The sequence below is a fragment of the Pangasianodon hypophthalmus genome, chromosome 14 (genome assembly GCF_027358585.1).
Source record: "Pangasianodon hypophthalmus isolate fPanHyp1 chromosome 14, fPanHyp1.pri, whole genome shotgun sequence".
In the NCBI taxonomy this organism is placed as follows: Eukaryota; Metazoa; Chordata; class Actinopteri; order Siluriformes; family Pangasiidae; genus Pangasianodon; species Pangasianodon hypophthalmus.
In genome coordinates this window covers 1,525,577-1,536,607 of record NC_069723.1, presented here as the reverse complement: position 1 = coordinate 1,536,607, position 11,031 = coordinate 1,525,577, and the positions used below count along the sequence as shown (strand labels likewise).

General features: G+C 41.2%; 2 protein-coding genes and 4 non-coding genes across 10 annotated transcripts in view; 2 read left to right on the top strand and 4 right to left on the bottom strand.

Moving 5' to 3' along the window:
- The window catches only part of LOC113544537 (diacylglycerol kinase delta), a 19,595-nt gene extending 15,868 nt beyond the window's left edge, over positions 1-3,727 (top strand). For all 4 annotated transcript variants that reach the window (XM_034310348.2, XM_034310349.2, XM_034310347.2 and 1 more), the window contains exons 27-30: positions 1-92; positions 674-791; positions 2,128-2,258; positions 2,358-3,727. The exon at positions 1-92 is cut by the window's left edge. In XM_034310348.2, coding sequence (XP_034166239.2) covers positions 1-92; positions 674-791; positions 2,128-2,258; positions 2,358-2,447 — 431 coding nt within the window. In that variant the 3' untranslated portion in view covers positions 2,448-3,727. The remainder of the gene's footprint in view (positions 93-673; positions 792-2,127; positions 2,259-2,357) is intronic.
- Positions 3,728-4,248: 521 nt separating this feature from the next.
- On the bottom strand, positions 4,249-4,320 carry trnag-ucc (transfer RNA glycine (anticodon UCC)). Its single transcript has one exon. It is a non-coding gene; the product is annotated as a tRNA-Gly (tRNA).
- Positions 4,321-4,478: 158 nt separating this feature from the next.
- trnag-ucc (transfer RNA glycine (anticodon UCC)) lies at positions 4,479-4,550 on the bottom strand. Its single transcript has one exon. It is a non-coding gene; the product is annotated as a tRNA-Gly (tRNA).
- Positions 4,551-5,419: 869 nt separating this feature from the next.
- On the bottom strand, positions 5,420-5,491 carry trnag-ucc (transfer RNA glycine (anticodon UCC)). Its single transcript has one exon. It is a non-coding gene; the product is annotated as a tRNA-Gly (tRNA).
- A 230-nt stretch (positions 5,492-5,721) lies between these two features.
- trnag-ucc (transfer RNA glycine (anticodon UCC)) lies at positions 5,722-5,793 on the bottom strand. The gene has a single exon. It is a non-coding gene; the product is annotated as a tRNA-Gly (tRNA).
- ilkap (integrin-linked kinase-associated serine/threonine phosphatase) lies at positions 5,791-10,750 on the top strand. 2 transcript variants are annotated; one of them, XM_026943595.3, is made up of 10 exons: positions 5,791-6,354; positions 7,120-7,221; positions 7,344-7,461; positions 7,722-7,828; positions 8,325-8,418; positions 8,573-8,660; positions 9,352-9,482; positions 9,582-9,701; positions 9,990-10,071; positions 10,437-10,750. In XM_026943595.3, the coding sequence occupies exons 1-10, from the start codon at positions 6,306-6,308 to the stop codon at positions 10,575-10,577; spliced, it is 1,032 nt and encodes a 343-aa protein (XP_026799396.3). In that variant the 5' UTR covers positions 5,791-6,305; the 3' UTR covers positions 10,578-10,750. The 2 variants fall into 2 exon arrangements, with proteins under 2 accessions (XP_026799396.3, XP_026799398.3); XM_026943597.3 differs by having other exon boundaries at positions 6,308-6,354; positions 7,120-7,211.
- The last annotated feature ends 281 nt before the right edge of the window (positions 10,751-11,031 follow it).

Sequence of the window (11,031 nt, the reverse complement as noted above, 5' to 3'; positions counted from 1 at the left end):
TGATTGCTGCTTTAGCGTCCGTCGCTCTGCAGCAGCGCAGACTCATGGAAATCAGCTGGATTAGCGCGGCCATTGATCCGACTGACGACGAGGTACACGCGCTAATAACCACCGCAAAATGTATAAACTCTACCTCCTAAGTAATCATACGCATACTAATCCCTACCTCCCACTAGCCATATAAACACTACTAACTACCAGTAACCACATATACGATCACTGTACTATAGCTATCCGCATACAAACTGATAACTACCACTTACCACACTCTGCTAACTGTTTACTGCACAAACGCTAACTGCTAACTATTGACATGACATATATGCTAATTGCTAAACACCACTAACCACATACCTCATAACAACTAACATCCACTAATATCATACACAAAGACACCAAACTATTACTAACGATTAACTACCTCTATTTAAACAAGCAGATAGCTAACTATAGCTACCGCTAATCATCACTAATCACAAAGACGCACGTTGCTAGCTAGCCACAAAGACCACAAGTACGCTTAGCACCAACTACAGCAAATAGTTAACTACTGTTAACTATTTCATTTCAGGTGGGTTTATGAGCAAAGTGTGAAGTTAGCCATTGCTAACAGACTTTTCAACTGCCTAATTCTTACCTCTGTGTGTGTGTGTGTGTGTGTGTGTGTGTATAGGGACATTCTTTGGATTTCTCCAAGCGTAGTAGAAGTGCTAAATTCCGTCTTGTTCCCAAATTTAAGCGGGACAAAAACAACAAGAACAGGGAGATGTGTACCACTCTCAACATGCCTGGTACGTATTACCCTTAATCTCTGATCTCTTACCCTGTGGATACAGTTACCCCAGAATTACCCCAGAATTGCTAATTATTTACTCGAGAATTTCCTTGGATTTAATTCAGTATTACCATGGAGTTGTCTTACAATAACCACAGAGTTACATGTAGAATGAACACTTACCTGAGAATTACCATAGAGTTATATCAGATATATCTATAAATACCTCAAAGTATCTACAAAATACCATAGAATTACCTCAGAATTATCTGAGGTAATTATTGTAATTACCTCAGCATTAATGTAGAATTACCTCAGGTTTACCTCAGAATTACCATAGTTACCTCAAATATCTCATAGAATTTATACCAGAATTTCCTATGATTTATGAATTATGGCTGTGAATTATGAAAATTATAAATTATTTATAAAACCATAGTTATTTGGTATTGCCTCAGAAGTACCTCAGACTTACCATAGTTACCTCAGATTTACCTTAGAAGTACCATAGTTACCTAACAGTTATCATAAAATTACCCCAGATTTACCTCAAAATTGCCAGTTACCTCATAATTACCATAGAATTACCTCACATTTACCTAAAATTACCATAGTTACCTCAAAGTAACCGTAGAATTACCACAAATTTACCTCAGAATTACCAGAGAATCACATCAGATTTACCTCAGAATTACCTGAGTTACATCAGAATTACCATAGTAACCTGAGAATCACCATAGAATTACCTCACATTTACCTAATAATTAGCATAGTTCCCTCAAAATTTGCCAGTTACCTCATAATTACCATAGAATTACCTCACATTTACCTAAAATTACCATAGTTCCCTCAAAGTAACCGTAGAATTACCACAAGTTTACCTCAGAATTACCAGAGAATTACTTCAGATTTACCTCAGAATTACCTTAATTATCTCACAGTTCCCTCAGAATTACCTCAGATTTACATCAGAATTACCATAGTTACCTGAGAATTGCCCCAGAGTTATCCCAAAATTATTTTGGCATTCCCTTATGTACTACCTCAGATTTATCATAGATGAACTATAGAGGTACATACCTCAGAATTAGCAGAGAAGTACCTTAGAATTCCCTTAGTTACCTCCCAATTCTCTCAGAATGACCTCAGTCTTACCTCAGAATCACCAAAGTTCCCTCAGGAATATGGTCACCCAAGTGTTCGGTTTAAATTTACACTCCATTATAATACACAATCCATAATATGTAATCTATAATATACACTCCATTACACATCCTTACTTGTGTGACCTGTGTGTGCATGGTGTGTATTATGTATAACGTGTATGTGTGTGTGTGTGTGTGTGTGTGCAGTGAATCAGTGGGGAGTGGAGGAAGTGGCATGCTGGTTGGAGCAGCTGTGTCTGTCAGAGTATAAGGAGATCTTCATCAGGCATGATGTGCGTGGACCAGAACTGCTGCACCTAGAGAGGAGAGACCTGAAGGTAACCAGCTGCGTGTGTGTGTGTGTGTGTGTGTGTGTGTTTGTAGTCCACAGCATGCTGAGTTCAGTATTTTCACTGTGTGTCCTTTGTCTATCTCAGGACCTGGGTGTAACGAAGGTCGGTCACATGAAGCGGATCCTGCAGGGAATCAGAGATCTGAATCGCAACAGCACGGCCAGCGAGGCTTAGACTCTCCAAGCCAATCACACACTCAGAGGGGCGGGACCAGTCTCAGCACAGCCAATCAGCTCAGAGGGACCAGTGCAGTGATGTCACTCAATTCACACCTCAGCACAGTGCCTTCATTTCACATTTGTGACATCAGCGTTGAGGAGAAATCTCTACTGCCAGCCTGTGTGTGTGTGTGTGTGTGTGTGTGTGTGTTAGAATGAGGAAGGGAGCAGTAAATAAGAGCCATCAGTAATCAAAGGGCTACAGATGTATGAAAGTGAAATGAAAAACTGTGCTGTTATAATTAGCCATTAGCAAAAAAAAAAAAGAAAACAAATCAGGAAATATTTTTCAGGAATCCACGCTGTCCGAATGTTAATAGCTTTATTACCTAACCACACTGCGTCATGACAATCAGTCAAGTAATGATCAAGTGATAAATATCCTGGTCCAACAGATACAACCACAATCTACCTGTGTGTGTGTGTGTGTGTGTGTGTGTAAAAGAGCGAGAGAGATAGAGTGAGTGTGTGTGTGTGTGTGACCTACACTACTCAGCAAAAAAAATAAATCTCATATCAGAGTTGGGGTTTGTGTTAGCATCAGGATTTTAGGGTTAACATTGGGGTTTGATTCAGTGTTTGGTTTGAGTTGGCAGGAGCGTCGCTTAGTTAAACCAGATGTCATGAAGTTGTGCTTTCGACAGGCAAACTGTGCTGCGGTACGTCTTGCTGTGCAGGATGTTGAGGTCTGTAATTACACTCGACCTCTAACCAAACCCCATTTTGAGAAACGTGAACGTTGTGTCACGACTCGTGAACTCAAATCTGTCAGAAATTCACCGCAAGAACTGGCTTCTTATGTGGATTTTTTCCTAAACACACACTGCTGAACACACATTAGCTGGAGTTTACAGTGTGACTCTCAACAACACATCAGCAACAGTCAGTATTATAACATGAGTGGCAGAGAAAGTACTTTTCCATCGAACACAGAACTTAGTTACAGAAGATCTGTGATGAAATTAAATATAAATTATAAATTAGTTACAGCTGCATTACAGCTGCGATCAGTGCAGTCGCTGAACGCTGTATTTAAACAGCCCGATTAACACAATTCTCATAAAACAGAGATGTGTGTGTATGAGAGAGTGTGAGAGATCAGCCATATCATTATGTCCCGTAGTGTTTGTGTTAAATATTTATTAAGCTCTGTGTGTTTTGTACAAAGCTCTGTATGAGAGTGTACATACATTCCTCATGTACAAACAGTCGGTATTAAACCAGTGCTGAGTTACACAGGATGTGTGTTTGTGTGTATCTGTTTTATTTTTGTGTTTGTGTGTGGATATTAACATTCATTATACCAAAACACTGTTCGATTCTTGTTTCTGATTGGCCAGAAGCTGTTGGTAACCGTAATTCTGCTTTGTGTCAGACTGCATGGCATCATCCCATTGATTATTTTCCTACAGCAGCATGCCCCCAAGTGTTTTATTCCTTACTTAGCATATTAACCGGAGGTGTGAGTTCAGCGTAACTGAAGGTTTAGTCAGGTCCAGGACCTCATCGTCCGTGTTGAACTCTACACTGTTAGAAACTGACTGTGCTCCCGTGGTTTCTGTGGTACGAGCTCCATTCCTGACTCCAGAACACTAAAGCATTTTTCACATTTGCTGGATATAAGCTTTTAAAACAGTTTTAGCTTTTTAAAAGCTTAGATCACAGTTAAATGTAACTATTCGACAGCTCAAATCAAGAAGCCATAAAACCCAAGAAAATGTGGTTCTAATTAAAGGAGTTGATGTGGGAAAAGGTGCTGCGTTGGCCGGGAATCGAACCCGGGTCAACTGCTTGGAAGGCAGCTATGCTCACCACTATACCACCAACGCATGTGTGGAGGAGCCTAAAGCAGCAGAAAAGCCCATGAGCTCCCAAAGACCAATCACTGATTACTATTGTTCCAAAAAAAACAATTCAATTGTTCCACCACGCTGGAAACTGTAAACGGTAGAGTAAAGGAAGGGGAACGATTGAGGAAAAGAAGCACTGCGTTGGCCGGGAATCGAACCCGGGTCAACTGCTTGGAAGGCAGCTATGCTCACCACTATACCACCAACGCACAGGAGCAGAAGTCTTACAGAAGAGCAGAGAGACATGCGGAAAATCCTAAACTCAGTCCATCAGAAAACACTGTATTTGTGAACAGCAGGTTACATTGCTAGATTTTCTGAAAATGTAAGTGATGACTAATATCAATTAACACAATTAAAAAAAAAATCACCAATTACCATTGTTTCCAAAGACCAATCACTGATTACAATTATTCCCAAAGACTAATCACTGATCGCCATTGTTCCCAAAGACCAATCACTGATTACAATTGTTTCCAAAGACCAATCACTGATTACAATTGTTCCCAATGACCAATCACCGATTACCATTGTTTCCAAAGACCAATCACTGATTACAATTATTCCCAATGACCAATCACCGATTACCATTGTTTCCAAAGACCAATCACCGATTACAATTGTTCCCAAAGACTAATCACTGATCGCCATTGTTTCCAAAGACCAATCACTGATTACAATTGTTCCCAAAGACTAATCACTGATCGCCATTGTTCCCAAAGACCAATCACCGATTACAATTGTTCCCAAAGACTAATCACTGATTGCCATTGTTTCCAAAGACCAATCACTGATTACAATTGTTTCCAAAGACCAATCACCGATTACAATTGTTCCCAAAGACTAATCACTGATTGCCATTGTTCCCAAAGACCAATCACTGATTACAATTGTTTCCAAAGACCAATCACTGATTACAATTGTTCCCAAAGACTAATCACTGATTACCACTGTACCACCAAAAAGAAATCATTGATCGCTACTGTTTCCAAAGACCAATCACTGACCACCACTGTTCCACCATGGAAACTGTGAAGGGTAGAGCAAAGAAAGGGGAATGATTAAGGAAAATAAGCACTGCGTTGGCCGGGAATCGAACCCGGGTCAACTGCTTGGAAGGCAGCTATGCTCACCACTATACCACCAACGCACAAGAGAAAACACTCGCAGAAGAGCAGAGAGACATGCGGAAAATCCTAAACTCCGAAAATCCTAAACTCAGCCCATCAGAAAATACTGTATTCGTGAACAGCAGTCTCAGCTCAGAGATTAGTGACAATATTGTAGTTGAGGTTACAATGCTAGATTTTCTGAAAATGTAAGTGATGATTCATATAAAATAGCACTAGAAAACAGTTTAAAAATAAAATAAAACATTATTGCGTTGGCCGGGAATCGAACCCGGGTCAACTGCTTGGAAGGCAGCTATGCTCACCACTATACCACCAACGCGGGACAAAACTAACTCTCTCCATTTCAGCACTCAGACATTGCCTTAATACTTAACTAATATCCCAAAAACATGCGGATTCACCCTCATTATCATTTTTTGTTTACAATATCGCACTGTTAAGCACACAACTAGTTAGTTTGATGAGTTAACTCGCTAACACTGTTGTGTTCAGATGCTACCATTGAGGCTGAATCTAAAATGGCTGCCTCCTCCCTACATCAGCGCACTACACTCACTATACATTAACAACCTCTCTACTCCCTTTGTAGTGATTATTTATATCTCACAAGCACGGATTTAGGATTGAACCCCCAGCCAACGTTGGGCGTGAGGACGAGATCCTAGGCTTGTGAAAAGATATTTGCAGAAATTTCAATTTATTTGCAGACAACTAGAAAAATTCAGTAAGCAAATAAAGTAGGGAATCCTCATAAGAAGGTTAGACTAGCTAAACTAGCTAACCAAGCTAACTAGTCTCAGCTATAATCACAGTTTGCTCATAAATATCGAGATGGATTTGTTTGCAGATCTTCCTGCTCCTACGAACAATACAAACTCGGGTAAGAAGAGATATTTCGAGAAAAGAGAAAAGAAAGAACCTGCATTTGTTATATTTTCTTCTGAAATGCTAGCTAGCATGTGCAGTTAGCCGTTGGAGATGCTCGAACTGGCTAGTCACAATTAGCTAGTTTGTTAGCTAGCTAGCTAGTAAAAGACGCCTAATGTTTGTTAGGCAGAAATGTTTAAAGACTGTAATTTGACATTTTAAACGGAATATGTGATAAATATTGTGTGTGAGACATTTTCTGGGGGGTAACTCGGTCTCAAACACAGTGCATGGAAGAGTGTTAGCATGTTTCAGCTTAGCTAAAGATAACAAAGCTGGGGCTTTTCTCACTCTCCTGCTTGGAGCTTTGTTGTGTGTGGTCCTACATGGACACCCTAAAGATTTACACTTCCCAAAAAACACTTTTTCACCACTGACTCAGTGAATAATCTCATTTGGATACTGTAAATTTGTATTGAAGAACAACAGCTGCTGCTGCAGCATTCTTAAAGACTGTCCTGTGCTCATCCCAAGACTCTTCTTCACAATCTGCTCATCCTCAACATCCTTTAAACACAATTTTTTGTTTTCCCTTAAACTATTCTCTTCTAAACTGTTTGCACTCTACACTGACTATATTTAACATTTTCTGGTAAGGTTTACACTTGCACTTCTCTGCATGTGCACAACGTGTTTGCACACTTGACTGTTCATGTGTTAAGTGAAAATTTGCTTCTGTGCACTTTCTCTAAAAGTGTGTGTGTGTGTGTGTTTTCAGGCAGCAAAGATGAAGACGGCGTTCAGGACCGTGGAGAGAAGAGACACAGGGACACACACTCGGACGATGAGCAGGATAAGGCGGAAAAGAAAGTTTGTAAAGGTTTTCAGCATTTACACACTCGCACACCATTAGCCAGGGTGTGTCTGAGTGTGTGTGGCTGTGTTCATTGTGAGTGTGTGTGTGTGTGTGTGTGTGTGTGTGTGTGTGTGTGTGTGTTGCAGGACTGGCTAAGCTGAAGGGTTTCGTGGCAGCACGGCGTGGTGAGCGAGAGGACATGCAGGATGCTCACGTCATTTTACCTAACCTCCACACACATACAAACACACTGCCTACACATGTGTGAGTACACACACGCACACACACACACACACACACACACACACACTTTCTCATTTACTCAGGCTGAATCCCAAATCTCTCAATTTTGTACTAATTAATGACTTTAACACCTTACATAGCACATCATGTATTTGGTAGAGAGCCGTTTGGGACACAGCCGAGGTCTCTGATTACACTCGAACACTTTATACCGCTTTAAACTCTCCCTCTCTCTCCCTCTCTCTCCCTCTCTCTCTGTGCGCGTGTGTGTATGTGTGCAGGTCCAGGTTGGCGTATTTTGCTGTGTTTGATGGTCATGGTGGTGCTCGAGCGTCTCAGTTTGCTGCTGAACATCTGCATCGCACACTACTTAGCAAATTCCCTAAAGGTATACACACACACACACACACACATATTCTAACACTATGGACTACACTACTTCACACACAAGCTGGCTGGTGGCATAGACACCCACTCACTTCCTCCCTGCCCACACACAGTTTTTTTTTTTTTTTTTTTTTTTTTTTTTTTAAATTTGCACCATGAGCATTTTGGAACGAAAAATCCAAAAGTATATAAACTCTCAAATGTACTTCAGAAGTATAAACCAACGTTAAGTCTCAAGCAGAAAGTACGAGATGCGATGTTAACAGGTGAGATTAAACAGCCTCACCTGGTCATGTGAACCGATTCTCCGATCAACATAACCTTCATCTTCACACCTACGTCACCTTTACACCGCTAATGTCACCAAGTTATCTTGCCACGATCACGACATCATCATCTCATCGTTGCTCTGTCGCACCGCCTTCAGTCACCAAGATAATCATCAGTGCCAGACCTGAAGTGTGTGTGAGAATAGATTTGATGCTGTGTTTGGACAGGAGAGATTGAAAATCTGGATAAACTGGTGAGGAAATGTCTGCTCGATTCGTTTCGCCACACGGATGAGGAATTCCTGAAAAAAGCCTCTAGCCAGTAAGTGTTTGCGTGTGAGTAAGCTTTGATCGATATTAAAGCTTTATGTTGAAGCTGAATGATCTTAAAGCTTAGTATGGTGGTTCAGGTTGCAGGACTGCACAACCTAATTTACAGAGCTGTGTGTGTGTGTGTGTGTGTGTGTGTGTTGCAGGAAGCCGGTATGGAAGGACGGCTCCACAGCTACATGTATGTTGGTCGTGGATGACGATCTGTACGTGGCCAACCTGGGAGACAGCAGAGTGAGTACTTTTTTTTTTTTTTGAGTATATTTACAACTGAAGATCGTTTCAAGTATATGACTAACCTCTCATCCAGTGTTCTCTAGGTGTATGAGTGTATGTAGATTTTTAGCCCTGTGTGAGGACCAGTTAATGATAATATGATAATATACAGTATCACATTTTTGTGAGGACATTTTGCTATTTGTAGAAATGCAGCTTTTATTTAGAAAAACTAATGTATTCAGAGGTGCCAGAATTTACAGTTTAGCTGTAGCATTTCTGTTTTTTGACCTGTTGCTATATTGATATACCTGAGAACTACACTTGTTTGCTTTTTCAACTAAAGCAGCAGTCATAAAATTTGCCTGACGGAACAAGGCAATTCACCGAAGGGGAAAGGACATGCATTTGCCCCCGGTAGCTGTTACTTTTGCTTTGCTCCTATTTTATCTAGGAAAACTCTGACCTCTGAATTCGTAAAGCCTCTGTCTTCTCAGCCAATAGAAATCTAGTAGAGATCTGCCAGCTTGGATTTTATTTTTAGCATTTTTCTTAATACGGCTAAGAATTTCTTTTGGTTGTTGAAGTTAATGTTAGGAGTTTGGTGTACAGATGTTAAATTCAGCGCAACCCACATCAGGATAAAGCAGCTACTGAAGATGAAGGCTACCTCACAAAGATCGCGTGTGTGTGTGTGTGTGTGATTCAGGCAGTGCTGTGTCGTTTGGAGCACACTGAGGATGGAGAGGAGAAGTGTGTGTGTGTGGCTCTCAGTAAAGAACACAATCCTACCATCTATGAAGAGCGCATGAGGATACAGAGAGCAGGAGGAACTGTCAGGTGGGCTTAGGGCTCGTGTAACTATGGGTACGGATCCGGTTTAAGCCGGATGAAATGCTGTAAATGTGTGTGTGTGTGTGTGTGTGTGTGTGCGCGCAGAGATGGACGTGTGTTAGGTGTGTTAGAAGTTTCCCGCTCCATCGGTGACGGTCAGTATAAACGCTGTGGAGTGATTTCAACACCAGACCTGAGACGCTGCACACTCAGCCCTAAAGACAAGTGAGACACACATGTATACACACACACGTATACACACACACGTATACACACACACGTATACACACACACGTATACACACACACGTATACACACACACGTATACACACACGCACACACGTACACACACTACAAATCTCCTGACTCTAGCCACATTCCTCATTAGCTTTGTGCTGTAGATCTGTGTTAATGTGTGAGAGTTGTGTGTTTATTGTGTGTTTGTGTAAGTTGTATGTTAAACTGTGTAAATTATGTGTTAATATGTGTGTTTGTTGTCCTGTGTGTGTTTAGGTTTGTGATTCTGGCCTGTGATGGACTTTTCAAAGTGTTCTCAGCGGATGAGGCTGTTCAGTTCGTCAACAAAATTCTACAGGTGTGTATGTGAGTGTGTGTGTGTGTGAGTGTGTGTGTTTGTACACCACATTGCAATGGGGCTGTGAGATTGATGGTGATGGAGGTTCAGGGCTGATTGATGATGGTGGAAGTTTGAGGGTGATTGATGGTGGAGGTTTGAGACTAATTTATGATGGTGATGGAGGTTTTGAGATGATTGATGATGATGGTGATGGAGGTTTGGGGCGTTCAGGCCAGCAGTGGACTCGGTGCTGGGATTGGCATCTGGATCAGTTCTATTTACATCACGGCTTCACTTCACGCCGGAGTGCCTGAGGTCGCAGCCGTCTATCTGTCCATCATTTCTGTTCTCTCGCTCCTCTCATCTCTGCTTCTGTCCTACAGGGCGAGTCGGTGGAGACAAAGGAGGGGCAGACTGTGGAGGAGGCGCGTTACGAAGCTGCTTGTCAGAAACTGGCTACCGAGGCTGTGAGGCGAGGCTGTGCTGACAACGTCACGGTCATCCTGATCTCCATTGACTTCTGACACATTTCTCTCTCTCGCACACTCTCTCACACACACTCACACACTCACACACCAGCGGAGTGTTTAGGCTTCCTGTTGCATTTTATTCATTTTGAACTGGACATTTCTAAAAGACTTTCAAACTCTGAGTGCTGGGATTTTTAATCAAATAAAAATCCTAACATTGTCAGTCAGTCATGTGTGTCATGTTTGTTTGTTTTATTGGGTCGATGGAGTTAAAAAAAAATTTACATATTATTTAAAACATTTACATATTAGATAGAAAGTAAGCAACTTTACCCCCATGAATTTGCCACCCATGTCTGCAATTTCTTCTTGAGAATAAGATAAAACAAAAATGGAAAAACTGTCAATTATTAAATAACACCACACTAAACTTTTGCCTTTAGTTTTAATTCTGCTTCTCACTCCAGAAAATTAACTTTCAAGCTCCAAAAAGTTCATAAAGCCATCG

Excerpts from the sequence above, each read along its gene's own strand:
- ilkap (XM_026943595.3), top strand. The coding sequence starts at position 6,306 with ATGGATTTGTTTGCAGATCTTCCTGCTCCTACGAACAATACAAACTCG. Across the intron at positions 7,829-8,324 it reads ACTTAGCAAATTCCCTAAAG|GAGAGATTGAAAATCTGGAT; the intron begins GTATACACACAC and ends GTGTTTGGACAG. Across the intron at positions 8,419-8,572 it reads CTGAAAAAAGCCTCTAGCCA|GAAGCCGGTATGGAAGGACG; the intron begins GTAAGTGTTTGC and ends TGTGTGTTGCAG.